The following is an 18,388-nucleotide window of genomic DNA, read 5'->3' as shown; positions in this document are numbered from 1 at the left end:
TTTTTTCTCTTTTCTTTGTTAGTTGCTGACTTCCTTCCATACTTTCACTATAGACATCACTAATTGGCTCTTGTCCCATATCCGTCTGTGGCGTCGCAACTAGTGCGAGCGCACAGTTTTCTATCAAATATTTACTGTGAAATGTAGACAGACTGTAAAGTAGCCATCAGATTAGCATATGTGCTGTAGCGGGCAGATTACCGGTGTCCGTTCGTCTGACGTCACGACCATATGGCATGTCTGTACCGTGAGAATGTAAGACCTGTGCGCTAACTAGCCGCGTGTATAACGTGGAACTTTCATCTTTAATAACTTCTAACTGAGGAACCTGAGGAAATTAAAAGTTAATATACTAGTTTCTGTTATGAATAAAAATAAGTCATCCAAATTTGAGCTTTGAAACCTGCATATTTTGGAAATTAGAAAAATCTTACAGAAAACGCAAATTTCTACAATTTTCGAGTCTAAATAAATACCATTATGTATAGATCACCTTCAGTGACCATCCAACTATGAAACAAAATCACCTTCCGTGCTTTTGTATTTATTTTGAGAATTTTACTTTTAGAAATTCACCTATAACTTTGTTAAAACCATAAATGTTTTGAATTTTTGTGAACAGTTATTTTATATGAGTAGGTGAGAGTGAATGAGTGTGCCTGAGTGAATGAAAGAGGGACATTCGCCATTCTTTGCAAGTGTATAAAATCTAGGTTGGAACTCGCAAGTGTTCAGACGATGTAACCGTGGGAACAGAGTCGCCAGTGGTTCCCCATCTTAGTGAATGTCGGATGTCCAAGAGTGTATGGTATTGTACAAGCAGCCAGAACGTTCGCGAGTATTTAAATAATTTCTGGAAATAAAGTAAAGTCTAGTTTTCCTTTCGGTTTGTTAAATTATACAGTAAATTTTGTGTAACAAGAAATCATGACGTAAATGATTCAGAAGTCATGACTGGTGCGTGCTAGATTTTGGCGCGAGGCGCACCCAAAGAGTTAATTCTGATTGGCTGTGTGATGTGTGAGCCAATGAGATGCGAGGACGGTTAGCAGACTAGGAGAGGGAGTCGCGAGTGATGAGGAGTCGCGAAGGAACTGTGATCGAGAAGAGACATGCTTGATGTGTCCTCGCGAATAATGTGTAAAATGAAGTCATAAAACGGCTTCATCGGTTCGGTACTGTGCGATTTGAGACTGGAAGAGTCCAGTAACGCGTAGTGTGAGTTTGAGCGAGTTGTGACTTTTCGTTCCGCGAAAGACGCGAGTAACTTTAATAATTAAAAGCGTGGCGGTACTTCGTAAACTTTTACTAAGTGCTTATGGCGAGCATTAACGTTAAAAAACGAACTATTATTGAACATCGACTGCAAACGTGTATGTTAGAAAATCGTCTGTGTTGCAGTTAAGTAAATTCCGTAACTTTGTAATTCTGGCGGGGTTTGAGTGTGGATAGAATTGTGAACTGAACTTTCTTCAAACGTAGATTAGCGGGCTGATGATCAGGCTTAAAGACAATAAAGAGCTTAAATAGAATTACCAACTTCGCGTTCTCGTTTGAGTAAACAATTACTACCATTCCAATAACTCAATTTATTTAGGAAGATTGCTCATAGATTGTATTTCAGCAAACATGTATCGCGGCCTCCGGTGAGCGGCTATTAAATTGCAGTTTCTTCAACACTGCTTTTCTGCAATTTTTCCAGTAGCTGCTATCAGGAGAGGCGAGTGCAGCAACTACCTAAGAAACGAGGTAGGTGGATTTTCTTTCAGGGAAAGGAAACTGCGCGATAAGAGCCTGACCCGTCGCAAGTGGTGCATCGGCCGGGAATTAAAAATAGTAAATTCCAGTGAATTTCAAAAAAAGCAGTAGTGACAATTACCGGACAATACAGAAGTGCTCGCTATGTGTAGGAACTGTGTAGCGTACAAATTGATATCGCCACGTGAATAGGAAGGACAGTGAAAGTGTCCGTGAACTGTAATGTGTTGTACGGAACGGAAGAATTTTTCGGTGACTACGCGCCGATTGGAATAGCAGTCTACGACGGCGTCTGGCAGACGACGAGCTACGGAGACTACGCAGAGGCGACGACAGCAGTGGCAGTTGGCAGCGCTGATTCGAGCGGGGGCCCGGAAACTGGTACAGCATTGCAGTGTATGGTGAACGGACCCGCAGTTTCATCTAGCAGCAACGCAGCACGCCGAAGCACAAAGTTAAGTACAGTGCTTTTGAAAACTTTGTGTGTTTGTGGAGTCAAACTGAGAAAAATGGCTGAGTTTCAACCAAGTGACAAAAAGGCGGAACTAAGTTGTGATAGTGGGATGGAGACAGGGGAAAATGACCCCATGAATTTTAGTTTAGACGTGTCTCAACCCAATTTCAGTAGTAGTTTGACTGATTCATCCTATGTTAATTATAGTTTGGAGTTAGATCCAAATATGTCAGTGCCCAGTGAGTTACAGTTACCCATGCCGGTAGTTAATGTTAATAGGGACATTGTATCAGCAAATGAGGGGGCGAAGGATAATGTCGCCAGTATGCTGATGAATCTATTAACTAAGATGAACGTGTTGGATTCCAATATGTCAAGTAAGATGGATTCCAGTATGTCAAAATTGGAAACTAATATGTCACAAATGGAAACTAATATGTCAAGTAAAATGGATTCAAAAATGTCTAAATTAGGATCTGATTTAAGTAATGAGATGACTAAAATGGGCGCTGATTTAGATTCCAAAATATCCGATCTCAGAGACTGTTGGAAGCAAGATTTAGCAGTGCTCAGTAGTAAAGTAAATGTTGAAATACAGCAGGTTAAACTAGAATGTACAGAAAATATTGTTCAAGTGCAAAGTGAATTGACGACACGAATCGAACAGGTTACTGAGGATCAACAGCAATTTAAATCCCATGTTGATGCAGAATTAGATAAAGTATGTGAGCACATAAAAGTGGTAGAGAATTCCCATGAAATTAATCATGCCGCCTTAGAATGTAAAGTAAATGATACCAAAATTCGGTGTGAGAAACTTGGAGAGCAAGTTGTAAATAAGGTCAATAATTTAGAGACTCACATAAGCCATTTCAGTGAAAGTGTGAATGAGCAACTTTGTGGGCATGAATGCAGACTAACCAAAGTAGAACAGTGTGTTTCTAACCATAGTGGTAGTATAATTTCCAGTGGAATAATTGAATCTACCGAGGTTGCGTATGTTACCCACAGACAGTTTTTAAAATTTGACCCAAGTAAGAACATGCACCCCAGAGAATTTTGGAACGATTTTGAAGACGTTTTGCCGAAAGTATGGAGCGATAAACAAAAGATAGGCTTTATCACTTCAAATTTGATGGGAGAGGCCAGAGTATGGGGGAATTTAGCCTCTGAAAAATACGCGAAATTGTCAGAATTTAAATTAGCGTTCTTTGAGGAATACTGGGGAAAGAGAAAGCAGATGGATGTTCTTAATCGGTTCTGGTCGGGAGAGAAGTATGACCCCAAGAGAGAGGGCATCAAACGATTTGTTCAAAGGTGGGTAACAACTCTGTCCTACCTTAGTAATAAGTTAGAAACAGAACAGATCATATTAGGGGTAGAAAATAAGCTACCGTGGAACTGGAAAACTAAGATCATATCTGCGCCCCGAGATAACATTGACAAGTTCGTACAGTATTTAGAAAGGGTTGAATCCGTCCAAAAAGAAGAAGAAAACATGAGGAGGGAGCATCGCCCGCCTGCTAGGCAGAATGACAATCGCGCGGATGTAAACATTAATAGGATGGGTGTTCAGAGAGGCGGCGGATACCGTGGCAGTTCACGTGGTAGAGGAAGAACATATGTTAACAGGTTCAATGAACGCGAGCAGTATGACAGCGGCCGACAGATGTCAGGAGGTGAGGCGGTCAGCTGGAGGCATAGTGATGACGCACCGCGCTCGGAAAACCATTAATTGTCTACGAGTGTGCTGGCGATCGTAGGCAACAGCGTTTAAAGTTAAATCCGCTGGCAAAACCATTCATAAGAAAGCAGCCTGAACGACCACCTAACATAAATGTTGTTGCTACAAAATTTAGGGAGGATAACGTAAAACAGACAGAGATAGTAGCTTTAAGTCAAGTGGAGGTTAATGAACCAATTAACTGTAAGAATAATCATAAGAAGCCACTTATTGAAGAACTAAGTACTAGTTATAAGGGTAATAATCAGAAAGACATTATGCACAGTAAAACTAATGAAGAGCTGTCGGATAGGGGTGAGAACAGTAATAATGGCAGGGTTGTGACTGTGCTTGATAAGATAATTGATGTTGTAGATAGTTACGAAGAAGAGGATAGATTAGAGGAGGAGGTAGAGGTTAATGACGACGCCTTGGATAGGGTCGTAGAAAAGGAGGTTAATGAGAAAGAGGGGGAAACATTGGAAAAATGTTTTGACTTAGCAATAGTGGATAGGCTAATAGGAGCTGCCACTAGAATTGAGGGTGATAATAAGCATGAAATAAACCCTGTAAGTGTGAATGTGATTGCCACCCAAAAGACAGGCTTCGAAAGGAGAGAAATTGTGCAAGATTTATTGGAGGAAGCAGAACCCAAAATAAATAAAGAGTACTTAGGGCAACCGATAGTAGAGCTAAGAGTATTAAATGAACCAGTTAAATGTTTGATAGATACTGGATCGGAAGTCTGTGCAGTATCCCAGAACTTGGTAAATGAACTCCCTAACAGTAAACAGATTGTTAAGATGCCAGTAAGTGGCTTGAACATTGTAGTAGCAACCGGTAAGACTAAGAAGACAGTAAAACAGGAAGTGTTTCTACCCATAGCATTTAAGGAAGTAGAAATAAGACAGAACTTCTTAGTTATAAATGGACTGAGTGTAGACATATTGGTGGGGGCTGACTTTTTGAATAAATATGAAGGATGGGTGAATTTTTCTACCAATGATGTTATGGTAAAAATTAAGGGTAAACTAATTACTATACCTTTCATCGGTAAGCAGCTATGTGAGGATCCTGAGCAGAATGATTTTCCTATATGTATTTGTAAAACAGAGAAATTCTTGGAGGGCTATAATGAGTACGGTGGCAAAAAAGTAGAGGATCCGTCTGAGCTTGTGAGTGTCAGAAATAGGATCGAGGAGAAATTACTAGAATTAATTGATATTGATGAAGCAAGGAAAAACGATTTAAGACAAATACTAGTCAAACATGCCGAGGTTTTCTCAGATCAACCAGGGCTAGTAAAGGATTATGAGTGTTTTTTGACAGTGCAGAAAGACGCTCATTTCTTCAAAAAACCATTTGCAATCCCAGAAGTACATAAGGAGGCAGTACGTGACTTAATTCAAAATATGTTAGAGTGGGGAATTATTGAAAGGGCTGTTAGTGTGTACAATAACCCGCTAGTCATAGTTCCTAAGAAGGATGGCTCAATTAGACTAGTGTTGGATGCTCGAGCATTAAACAAAATAGTACTACCTGAGAGTGACCGTCCGGAGAATATTGAAGAACTGCTACAAAAGTTTAAAGGTGCTAAGTTCTTTACATCCATGGATGTGACCTGTGGATATTGGAACCTACCGTTAGCAAAGGAATCAAGAAAGTACACGGCATTCTTATTCGAAGGTAGATGTTATCAGTATAAGGTGGTGCCGTTTGGTTTAAATATAAGTGTATGTGCCTTTGTAAGAGCTATGTCGCAGGTATTAGGGGACCATCTACTAAGAAGAATTACAGTGTATGTAGACGACGTTTTGATATCGACACCAACGTGGGAGGAACACTGTATGTTATTGGATGAAGTATTGAGGGCCATAAAATTGGGGGGTATGAAATTGAAGCTAGACAAAACTGAATTTGTGAAGAAAGAAATTAAATTCTTGGGGCACATAGTGAGTGGCGATGGTATCATGCCGGATCCAGAAAAGATTAGAGCAATAAGGGATTATGCTGCACCTACAACACGTAAAGCATTAAAGGGGATGTTTGGTTTGTTTGGGTTTTATAGAAAATTTGTGTCTGGACAATTATTCAATGCACCGTGCCTGCGAGAACTCTTAAAGAAAAATGTAGTTTATAAATGGACTTCTGAGTGTCAGAAGGCGTTTGAAGAATTGAAAGAAGCTCTTATTAATAGTAAGATTTTGAACCATCCCGATTTTTCGAAACCATTTTGTCTGGGATCTGATGCTTGTGGTTACGGGTTAGGAGTTGAACTATTTCAGTTGGAAAAAGAAGGAGAAGAGGAAGTCCACAAGACCATAGCCTTTGCGAGCAGGTCATTGCAACAATCCGAGAAAAATTATAGTATATCTGAACTTGAAGCATTAGCTGTTATTTTCGGCCTGCAAAAATTTGAAAAGTACCTTTTAGGACATGAAATTTGGATCTACACAGACCATAGTGCCCTTACATATTTAGACTCATGTCAGCTAAAACATGCTAGATTAAGAAGGTGGTCCCTGTATTTACAGCAATTTAATTATAAGATGATATACATTAAGGGTTCCGAGAACATCGTGGCGGACGCCTTATCAAGAAGTGTGAAAGATACAGGACAAGAAGGGAAATTTTTAAGAAATACCGATAATAATGAAGTAATGTTGGCCATCATGCAGCTCCAGGACGATGGCTTAATTAAGCGCATTTGTAAGAACCTACGGAGGGAACAGAACCAGGATGACAACATTAAATTAGTAAAGAGTAGATTAGGTCATCCAGACTACCCAAAATTACTGGTCTACTATAAAGTGCATAAAGATGTCTTATTTAGGCGCAGGAAAGACAGTGAGGAGAATTGGAAAATATGTTTTCCGGAGCAACATGTAGATGCACTTATAGACTACGTACATTGTAAGTATGGGCATTATGGCGCTCGTAAATGTATAGCTAAGTTAAGTGAAGTGGTAATTTTTGATAATATGTGGAGAAGGGTGCAACAGCGATTAGAATCCTGTGATCGTTGCCAGAAAGTTAGGGCCAACAATAGAACTATCCAAGGACAGATGTATTCAGTAGAACCACAAAATCGGCTGGATTTAGTAGCTGTAGATTTATTTGGTCCACTACCAGTGTCTAGAGGGGGATGTGAATATGTGTTTGTGATGGTGGATGGGTTTACTAAGTACGTAAAATTTTACCCAATTAAGAAAGCCAACTCTAAAGTATTAGTGAATAAGTTGGAGAAGGACTATTTTGGGAAGATAGGAGTGCCAAAGGCAATATTGTCAGACAATGGGCCCCAGTTTATCTCTAAGAAATTTAGTGAATGTTTACAACAGAGAGGTATCGATCACATAAAAATCTCCGCGTACTTTCCTCAAGGGAACATGTGTGAGCGAATTATGAAGGAGTTAAACAGATTGTGTAGAACATATTGTCATAAAAAACACTCCGCTTGGGCCAATTATATTGAATACTTCGAAGAAGTAATAAACCATCTGAAGCATGAAGCCACAGGATATGCACCAGTAGAGCTAATGTGTGACATTAGGCCGAATAATATTTTATTCGACCTGGTCGAGTTTCCAAATCTCACAGACATAGCCATCGAAGAGAAGGAGAGACTGGCACGTATTAATATAAGAAAGAAGGCCCTGGAAAGAAAGAGAAGGCATGACGCAAGAGCTGATCCCACTAGTTTTCAGGTAGGGGATCTAGTGCTAGTGAAAACTAGGGAAAGATCTAAGAAACTTACGTCAGAAACAAAGAAGTTTACCGATGAGTACGTGGGCCCATTTAGAATCGTAGAGAAGCCTCACCCAAATGCTTATAGACTGGAGTTTGTGAAATCACATAAGGTGTTAGGGCTTAGGAACATTGTGGATTTGAAAAGATATGTTCAAAAGAGAGACGTGGCCAGGAGTGAGTAGATACCTCAGAGAGCTTTGCACTCTTTGCAGAGCTAAGTGCGTGACGAGCACTAGGTCTCGAGTCGTTTGACAATATTTCTTCCACTTTCTTTTCCGTATTGTCAACCTACCTCTTCTTTCATTCAGAACTAAAATTCTATCGTCTTTCCTTCTTCTCTATCGTAGTTTTTAAGTGATAAAGTGTTTAAGTAATGAGTAGGAAAGAACCTCAGTGCAGTATAGGTTAAGCGTAAGGAATGAGTGTAAGAGAAAATCAAAAAGGATTAAGATACCTCAGATAAGTAATAAGTCTCAGTAAAGTAAATGTTTGGCCTAAGGTGTGAGTAATGCCCTTAGAAAGGTAAAATAACTAAGAAATGTAAGAGCCTCAGAAAATATGGTGACGAACATTGAAGCTGTTTGTTAAGTAACAGAACGATATGTTAAGACGTAGCATTAAGCTAATGTTTAGGAAAGGAAATGGAGCAGTACAGCAAAACTGTCTGTTCAATGAAGTCAGAGCCTCAGGAGGTGATTTAGTGGTAAAATGAGTAAAGGTACAGTGCAACAAGGTTGACTGTCAAAGGGGTAAAGGAAGTTAAGTTAAAGGGACAGTGCAGCAGGACTGACTGTCAAATGAAGAGAAATATGTGAGAAAAGGAGAAAGAATGAGCATAGTGTTTGGCTAGCTCGATATTAGGAAAAAGTGAGGCTACGAAGGTGAGTAAATAAAAAGCTTAATGTTGGTAACCAGAGGTGGCGTTTGTTGGTAAACAGAGGAGATGTTTGTAAACAAAAGGAAGTGAGGCTACGAATGTAAACAGAGCTGAGGCGACGTTGGTAACTCAGGAGGTGGATGTATGTTAGAAAGTATGGGTAACGAGGTTTCGCAGATTAGTAGGAAACGCTTTAACAAATACTAACCTGAGTGTGTGAAGTATGAGTATGAGAGTTGTAAATTAAACCCGAATGTGACTAGAGAAAACCTGATGTTGACAAGAAATTGAAGTAACTCCAGATATGTGAGATGAGGAAAGTACCCATGACATCGATTCCATTTTTGACCAGAGACACACAAAGCTCCCCAAGTTTGTCGTAGAGATTAGTATAAGGATTGTAGTGTTGATAAATGAATAAGTAAATATGTATTTTTCAGTGTTTAATTTATGATACAGGACTACAGGAGATTGCCTGGAGACAGAATTGTAATATTGATAATTTTGTGTATATTTTATATTGTTGTGTATTGTACAGGAACTGGAGAGTCACCAGTGCTGGCGGAGATTTATTATGTATTTGTGAACTATTTGTAGGAATTGTTTTTCTTAGTATTTCTTATGTAACCATAACTTGTTTGATTATGAGATGAAGAAGTAATTAAAGAGTAAATGTGCCACTTCGGTACTGCATTAGGAAAGTCAACTCACTTTTCACTTAAAAAAAAAAAAAAAAAAAAAAATTTGAAAATTGTACATACTGTAAAGTAAATTTTATCAAAAATATGAGACTTTAGAGTCAAGCAGATAGCGCCATTTATCGCTGCTGTAGGTTAAGACGTAGCAGTTAGAAAGGGAACTGAGGCCAGCTGATGTTTCAGGTGCGCCGAAGTAAACAGAGGTGGTAGCACGAGACTTGAAATGGACCTCCCAAGCAGGACCCGGTCGAACTACGAGTGCTATCAAAATCTTAAGTGTAAGTGGTAAAAAAAAGTGACGCTCACCATAGCGATAGTAGTGTTAGTGTGCGTGTGACGTACATCAAGATAGTATTTAGGTTTGTTTTCTCATTCAGGAATTTGTAAATAGAAGTTTGTAATCTGAAAAATTTTTTTTTGAATGATGATAAAAGTGCATGTTTAGATATAAGATGTTTTGTAGGTCGTCAGCCCTAGGTATAAGTGGATGATTGATGTACAGGAACTATAAATGTTAAATAGCTGTTTGAGTAAATCTTTAATAGAAATTTTTTTTAGAAAACTAAAAGTTTGTCATGAATGAAAAAATTTAGTTTCCTCAGGAGGTGTGTGGCGTCGCAACTAGTGCGAGCGCACAGTTTTCTATCAAATATTTACTGTGAAATGTAGACAGACTGTAAAGTAGCCATCAGATTAGCATATGTGCTGTAGCGGGCAGATTACCGGTGTCCGTTCGTCTGACGTCACGACCATATGGCATGTCTGTACCGTGAGAATGTAAGACCTGTGCGCTAACTAGCCGCGTGTATAACGTGGAACTTTCATCTTTAATAACTTCTAACTGAGGAACCTGAGGAAATTAAAAGTTAATATACTAGTTTCTGTTATGAATAAAAATAAGTCATCCAAATTTGAGCTTTGAAACCTGCATATTTTGGAAATTAGAAAAATCTTACAGAAAACGCAAATTTCTACAATTTTCGAGTCTAAATAAATACCATTATGTATAGATCACCTTCAGTGACCATCCAACTATGAAACAAAATCACCTTCCGTGCTTTTGTATTTATTTTGAGAATTTTACTTTTAGAAATTCACCTATAACTTTGTTAAAACCATAAATGTTTTGAATTTTTGTGAACAGTTATTTTATATGAGTAGGTGAGAGTGAATGAGTGTGCCTGAGTGAATGAAAGAGGGACATTCGCCATTCTTTGCAAGTGTATAAAATCTAGGTTGGAACTCGCAAGTGTTCAGACGATGTAACCGTGGGAACAGAGTCGCCAGTGGTTCCCCATCTTAGTGAATGTCGGATGTCCAAGAGTGTATGGTATTGTACAAGCAGCCAGAACGTTCGCGAGTATTTAAATAATTTCTGGAAATAAAGTAAAGTCTAGTTTTCCTTTCGGTTTGTTAAATTATACAGTAAATTTTGTGTAACAAGAAATCATGACGTAAATGATTCAGAAGTCATGACTGGTGCGTGCTAGATTTTGGCGCGAGGCGCACCCAAAGAGTTAATTCTGATTGGCTGTGTGATGTGTGAGCCAATGAGATGCGAGGACGGTTAGCAGACTAGGAGAGGGAGTCGCGAGTGATGAGGAGTCGCGAAGGAACTGTGATCGAGAAGAGACATGCTTGATGTGTCCTCGCGAATAATGTGTAAAATGAAGTCATAAAACGGCTTCATCGGTTCGGTACTGTGCGATTTGAGACTGGAAGAGTCCAGTAACGCGTAGTGTGAGTTTGAGCGAGTTGTGACTTTTCGTTCCGCGAAAGACGCGAGTAACTTTAATAATTAAAAGCGTGGCGGTACTTCGTAAACTTTTACTAAGTGCTTATGGCGAGCATTAACGTTAAAAAACGAACTATTATTGAACATCGACTGCAAACGTGTATGTTAGAAAATCGTCTGTGTTGCAGTTAAGTAAATTCCGTAACTTTGTAATTCTGGCGGGGTTTGAGTGTGGATAGAATTGTGAACTGAACTTTCTTCAAACGTAGATTAGCGGGCTGATGATCAGGCTTAAAGACAATAAAGAGCTTAAATAGAATTACCAACTTCGCGTTCTCGTTTGAGTAAACAATTACTACCATTCCAATAACTCAATTTATTTAGGAAGATTGCTCATAGATTGTATTTCAGCAAACATGTATCGCGGCCTCCGGTGAGCGGCTATTAAATTGCAGTTTCTTCAACACTGCTTTTCTGCAATTTTTCCAGTAGCTGCTATCAGGAGAGGCGAGTGCAGCAACTACCTAAGAAACGAGGTAGGTGGATTTTCTTTCAGGGAAAGGAAACTGCGCGATAAGAGCCTGACCCGTCGCACGTCTTTTCACAAAACTGCAGACACTTTAGCGCACTATACAAAGACCTGCACAGAATAGCTTAATGCACCATCGAAGCACTTAATTACAACAATGCTTGACAACAACTGTTTGTCAGGATTGTAACCCATATCATTATTTAAAGGCCAGCACTTGATGGACTAAGCCTTTTATTTCCCTGTTTCATATGGACTGCGTTCTTTTTTTCCCTGTACCGGACTTTTTCATAAGTCATTTATAATAATATCCTTTTTTCCAGGAGTGCTAGTTCTGCAGGGTTCTCAGGAGAGCTTCTGTGAAGTTCGGAAGGTAGGAGACGAGATCCTGGCAGAAGTAAAGCTCTGAGAACGGGGCGTGAGACGTGATTGGGTAGCTCAGTCGGTAGAGCACTTGCCCGCGAAAGACAAAGGTCCCGAGTTCGAGTCTCAGTCCTACACACAGTTTTAATCTGCCAGGAAGTTTCAATAAGACTGTGCTTGATTTTGCCTACATACTACTGCAGGAAATATTGGATCCGTTCCATACTTTCATATATTGATGAAAACTCAAAAAATGAAGAAATGAACTTAGCTCATACTTTTCCTGGGTCTTCGTATATATTAAATCTCCTTTCCTATATATCGACGTTAGTTTTTCTTACCATCAATTTCGTACATGTTTTTGCTTTCAGCAAATGCAAATGATTGTGTGGTGATAATTCCTCATATTTAATTAACTTTTCGGTAATTACATTTAAACCTGTTGCATTTGGATTATTTGTGGTTTGCGAAGTCGCTGTGAGTTATTTTCTTGCTATGTCGGTGAGGCTTTTAATTTCATGTTAGCATCATACCGCAAGTTTGTATAGTATTTAAGCCACTCTTCTTTCATAAGATTATTCAATCGAATTTTATGCTTTTCTGTTTTATTTAATGTTTTCCATGTTTTATATGCCATCTATTGATATCCACAAATATCATGCTCTGTACGATTATTACTAATGTACCTCTCCCAAGCTTGCTGGTGGGCTCTCATCCTATTCGTTTTGTTTAATTGCCTCTTTGTTTACACCTTTGTCTACAGACGTGTTTATTTTCGAGATTAGGCTCTCAAAACGGTTTTTGTATGGTGTTTGTTTTCTGGCATTGCTTCCGCAATTTCTGTTGACCAATTCTGTAATTCATTCCCTCGGAGATATTTCTTTTTCTTTCCTAATTCCCCATTTACAACCTTTAGAATGCTTTTTCAGTACTTGATCGTTCTTTTTCAGTGGTGTCCCGTGTAGCTAATTGTTCTATTTTTTCTTAGTTCAATGTGATATAGACCCTTAATGCTTTCATCCTGAGTTATTCTTTATACAGCTCTTATTGTCTCTATGAACTAAAAGGCTTGATCTGCATCCGTTTAGCCAAAGTGTCAGTTTGAAATATTACAAGGTAGTGATCAGTCCCAATATCAAAATTTCTGTATACTCTTGTACTTTTTACTTGACCTTGTATTCTTGTATTCACCGTTACATACTCTATAACTGATATACATCCTCTTCTCTATTTGTGAATATTTTTATCTAAAAAAGCTTATCGTTATTTTTGAATCATTAAAAGTGGAAAAATCTGTTAGCAATTGTCCAGTCCGATATAAAGTTGTTTTTCAGTGCATCCAAACAACATTAAGTATTGAATTGTCTGCTATGCTCACATTTAGGTCACCAAGCAGAACAACATGATGTTTTTGATCATACTGGTTCATAAAATGTAACTCATTCCTCAGTCTTACCTCTGTCCTGTGTATAAACTGCTATCAGAGTTAGGTTTTCTCTTTCTGTTTTCATCGTCGCTGTTCTTTCACATATGTATTTATTATTCTTGATACTTTTCCAGTTTCTTGTTTATTTATGGTGCTATGCTTTTACTTGCTCTTTCTTTCTGTCGTACTCCACTATATAACATATTTTTTAATGTTCGTATTATCCTTTAGCTTCAACTTAGTTTCTGAAATAGCTGCAAAATCTGTCTGTTGTTCTGAGAATATTTTTGCTATTTCTTCTTCATTGTAAGCAGTTTCTCTTGCATTTCCTATAGGTAATCTCAGTCTTCCAGGTGATTACTTTCTCTTGTCTTTCACTCTAGCTGTAATCGACACTGAAAATTCTTCCTGTTTTCCTAGGCAAATTTGGAAAGCGGGGTTACTGCGAAATGCCCTTGAATGGGTTACCAAGCCAGCGAATTTAAGTCTGGTGAGGGGTCTGCCTTATTCAAGTTTAGCAATCAAAATTCTATCTCTCCTTAAATGACTATAGGTGCAGCATTTCCTCATCATTCGATCTTGCAGTTATACCGCTAATAGTCCCTTGTCAGAGCCTCGACAGCTTGACAATGTACACCACGGCTAGGTAAGGGTAATTATTGAGTGAGGAAGGCTTTACATTCGCATGATCATCCCATTAGCACATCATGGCTCGATTAAAAGTACATGAAGCAAGTAAGAAAACTTAATATGCAAATCTATCCCAGAAAAATAAACTATGCACGAAATTCGGAAACTACCAACACGTTGTGGAAGGTTGGGACTATTAGAGAGTGTGGTCAGAATAATTTGGTGATTACCATAACTCATTTTTGTGTAGAATCAGAATATGGCGCTAATCGTTAGTAAGAACTGTTTCCATTCAAATTTTTTTCGTGGAACATTCGGTCGTGACGGCAGACGTTTACTAAACGTCCTGGTGTTGGTACCACGAGGAGATGGCAAAACTAGAGCTAAAAAAGTTCTCGCCCCACCTTAAACATTTGAGAGCAGTAGATTGATACAGCTTCCCTGAAGGTTTGGCAACGCCAAGAGCGGGCTGTGTGTGGGTGGTCAAATACTTTCCACCGAAAACACTGCAGGAGCGTCTTTGTTGCAGTTGCAGTGCGTGTTCCTCCATTGTCGTGAAGAAGAACAAAGTCTGATGCCGGCATTCATCTTCGCTTGTTTAGAATAGTCCTTTGTGTTCGATTTTCTCGAATCGCCTGATCCAACTGCTGAACAATATCATCGGTTGTCGCTCGCTTCCTTGCCTGACCGCCTGCGTCGCGAACGTCTATATGTCGAGCTTCAAAGTTCCTGCACTACTTCGACACGTTGCTATTACACATTACAGTTACGTTATGTGGGCTGCATGAAATCAGGCGGAACCACTCCGCATGAAGATATCTAATGAGAGCATGGACTTTGCACTTAGCTGGAGACTCTGTTGTTCTCAGCATTTTTACGTGCTCACTATACGCTCAGCACTGAAAAGTGTGACGTGACGCGATCGACGTGCGTATTAGAGACAGTGCACAACATATCTGAGCAACGATTTACCAGATTTTCACAGTGATTCTTATTTCGTGACTATCGGAGCTTCGCAAAAAATCGTCCTCCTGTAAGTCCGACACGTCGTGAGAATATAACATCAAAAGACGCCAGTGTTGAGACAAAGTACGCCTGTGATCGACAGTACCTACACGGTGTTGCTAAGGTGGTAAGCGGCACAGTCTACGGTGCACCTTGCAATGGATCTCTCTAACTCTCAAGGCCAGTTAACAACTCATATTCTCTCACAGTACAGTTTTGCACCAAGTATGTTTCAAATTCGACTGACTGTCTTTGTTTCTTCAGCAAGTACGGTAGTGAACTGACCTGCTGCCGTCTTGTCGTTCTTTCTCTACATTGTTATGGGCTCTAGTTAGCCAAATTTTCTGTCTCTTCGATATCTCTTTTGTTCTAACAAGTAAGAGGGCTAATTCCACTAATCATCCAGTATTTTGTTTTGGTGGTTCCCAAAATGGAAAGACTTCCTCAACTTTCAAACTACTGAAGAATGGCTCTGAGCTCTGTGGGACTTAACTTCTGAGGTCATCAGTCCCCTAGAACTACTAAAACCTAACCTAACCTAAGGACATCACACAAATCCATGCCCGACGCAGGATTCGAACCTGCGACCGTAGCGGTCGCGCGGTTCCAGACTGTAGCGCCTAGAACGGCCCCGCTATTACGGCCGGCCGTACTGAAGAATATAGCAAAAAACCGCGTTCAATTTTTTTTATGAAATCATGAAATGATGCTCGAAATCATTCAAAGGCGAGACAGATGTTTCTCTGACCTATTTCATTTCTTTTTTATTTCATTTCTTTCTTTTAGACAAATGATTTTACAAAGCGTTTGACCATCTCGTCTGTCACAGTATATTCATACAGCAAGCTTCGGCGGAAACACCTATAGTAAGACAAGAAGTCCAATACTGCTTCAGTCATGGTGCGGGAAGAAATTATCTGGAGATGATATATTACTTATGTGTTAGAAGGGAAGCAAGCGATAGTTAGGGAAATATTAAGCCCCTAGAGTTACGGCTTGCATAATCTCGAGTGCTGTACATCATCACTTCGCTCGAACTGCTTCGTGTCGTGACAGAGAGCTATAAACGTTGACTCTTAATATGCTGCATTGTCTCCTGGATCTGAACGTCTGATGAGACTCCCGCGTATCCACACATTTCACGGTTATCCGCTAACTCAGAACGCAACCAATTCAACAGAAGTCGTAAAATAAATTAAGCATCCCATTTCAGCGCAGACAAAGCGCGTGTTAACGGCTCCGCTTCACCGCCAGTCGTCGGAATGGATGTCAAAATTCGCTCTCTGTAAAAATGTCTCACGTCGCGTCGTAACATTTAGCAGACGGCAGCCGTCAGCTGTAATTAGAGGGCAAAGCAGCGCACGTCGTGATGGCCGGGAGAGCCGAGAGGAGGATAATTAAATAACGCGGCAGCATGGGCGCGTGGGGGCAGGTAAGCTGCTAACCACGGGCCATGGACCACAGGCTGCGGGTATCAAAGGCGCCTGGATGCTGCCTGGGTCTAGCCACGCCCACGTGTCTCCTCCTTTACAGCTAAGTTCTTTGCTGCAGAACACTCTTACACTACCGCGTCACCTTGTTATAGCCACCTATTAGTACCCAAAGTAACCATCTTTTACTGCGCTCACAACAGACGGGCAGGAACTAGCATAATACCCTATACTCAGTGAGGCTCACACAGTTACTTTCGCAGAAAAAGTGCAGAAAGCTTCGCTACAGGACCACAGCTTTTAACTGATGTAGACCACACAGTCTGTGTGCGACATACGTGTCTATTCGATATCATGAAAGTCTTAATTACACTATGTGGGACAGTCATATTTAATTATTCTGACATATGAGGAAGTCGATACGGCAACAAAATACGTCTACCTCTTCTTCACTTCAAGGAATAGGTCCCTCGCTTTTCTGATCTGTGTCTTCTAGATCTACGTCTACACCCATACCCCGCAAGCCACTTGACGGTGTGTGGCGGAGGGTACTATGAGTACCTCTATCGATTCTCCCTGCTTTTCCAATTTCGTATTGTTCGTGGAAAGAAAGATTGTTGGTATGCCTCTGTGTTGGACCTAATCTCTCTGATTTTATCCTCATGGTCTCTTCGCGAGATATACGTAGGAGGGAGGAATATACTGGTTGGTGGTAGAGGTATGTTCTCGAAACTTCAACACAAGCCTGAACCGAGCTACTGAGCGTCTCTCTTGCAGAGTCTTCCACTGGAGTTTATCTATCATCTCCGTAACGCTTTCGCGATTACTAAATGATATAGACCACACAGTCCGGGGCCTTTCGAGGTCTCATGCCCTAGCATTGAGACCGTTCTTCTCGTCATGTTCCTTTCCTCGCGCTTCTTCGAAGAATTTCAACATTTCTTATCAGTGCACCTAGTTTGTCAACATTCTGCTGTGGCAACATATCTCAAAATCTTTGATTCCCCCCTTCGCGGGTTTTCCCACTGTTCGTGATCCATTAACATACAGTGCTGTGCTCCTAACGTAGGTTAACAGAAATTTCGTCATCAAATTAAGGCCGATGTTTGATACTAGTAGACTCCTTTTCGCCAGGGGTACTCTCTTTGCCTTTGCTAGTCTGCTGTTTATGTGCTCCTTGATTGTTCTATCATGTGTTACTTTGTTTCTGAAGGAAGCAGAATTCCTTCACTTCGTCTACTTAGTAGTCACCAATTTTGATGTTATGTTTGTCGCTAGTCTCATTTACGTCACTATCTGTTACTTCGATCTTGCTTAGATTTACTCTCAGTCCATAGCTTGTGCTTATTACATTGTTTATTCTATTCGAGAGGTAGGCTAGATTGTTGTACCTAGAGCCTAGTGCACCTAAGAACACACTTTTTTTTGTCGGTACTGCATTCTACTGACTGATTACATGAAGGAATGTGCAACAGGGATCACCATTTTATACTGTGTTTGATGCTGGTAGGCATGAGGTCGTGTTTTGCGTAGCATATGTAAATAATTTGCTCTCTACACGATTAAGTGCTGTATAATGAAGCGTGATTATAATTAATGTTCCAGCTTCAAAACGCCGTAAAAAAGAAGTTCACCTCAGAATGTCGTCAAATTAGAACAGAACATTATCGAGGAAACGTTACGGAAACAAAAAGAAAATTGAACGAAAATACTGCCAATAAATGGTGCTGTGAGCGTCATAACGTAAATGGGTTCGGCTGTAAGTGACAGATGGATCTCAACACGACGGCGATGGTGTGAGGTACACATGAAACCAAGTGTACTGTGTAACGTGCATGACGGCACAAGTGTGACACTTAACGGTTGTGGCACTGTTTGGCAGGTATGCCAATTCAACATAGCAACGGCGTACTTCTTCAGCTGGGAAAAATCAAGTTTTAATTGTTCTGAGGCCAAAAACCGAACATAAAGCAGCAATAACATCGGTTTTGAGCTGTTATGAAACTAGTG

At 40.0% G+C, this 18,388-nt stretch overlaps 1 protein-coding gene across 1 annotated transcript; it reads left to right on the top strand.

Annotated features, from left to right (window-relative positions):
• The first annotated feature begins 3,028 nt into the window (after positions 1-3,028).
• Positions 3,029-8,505, top strand: LOC126316641 (uncharacterized). Its single transcript, XM_049992779.1, has 2 exons — positions 3,029-5,315; positions 7,791-8,505. The coding sequence occupies exons 1-2, from the start codon at positions 4,214-4,216 to the stop codon at positions 7,865-7,867; spliced, it is 1,179 nt and encodes a 392-aa protein (XP_049848736.1). The 5' UTR covers positions 3,029-4,213; the 3' UTR covers positions 7,868-8,505.
• Positions 8,506-18,388: the final 9,883 nt, after the last annotated feature.

This window comes from Schistocerca gregaria, chromosome 1, assembly GCF_023897955.1.
Source record: "Schistocerca gregaria isolate iqSchGreg1 chromosome 1, iqSchGreg1.2, whole genome shotgun sequence".
NCBI lineage: Eukaryota > Metazoa > Arthropoda > Insecta > Orthoptera > Acrididae > Schistocerca > Schistocerca gregaria.
Note: the sequence above shows the minus strand (reverse complement) of the source record. Positions and strands in the feature narration are given on the sequence as shown.

Bases quoted from the DNA above. Each gene is read 5' to 3' on its own strand.
- LOC126316641 (XM_049992779.1), top strand. From the start codon at position 4,214: ATGCACAGTAAAACTAATGAAGAGCTGTCGGATAGGGGTGAGAACAGT. The intron at 5,316-7,790 runs ATAAGGAGGCAG...TTGTGAAATCAC, and splicing joins ATTTGCAATCCCAGAAGTAC to ATAAGGTGTTAGGGCTTAGG.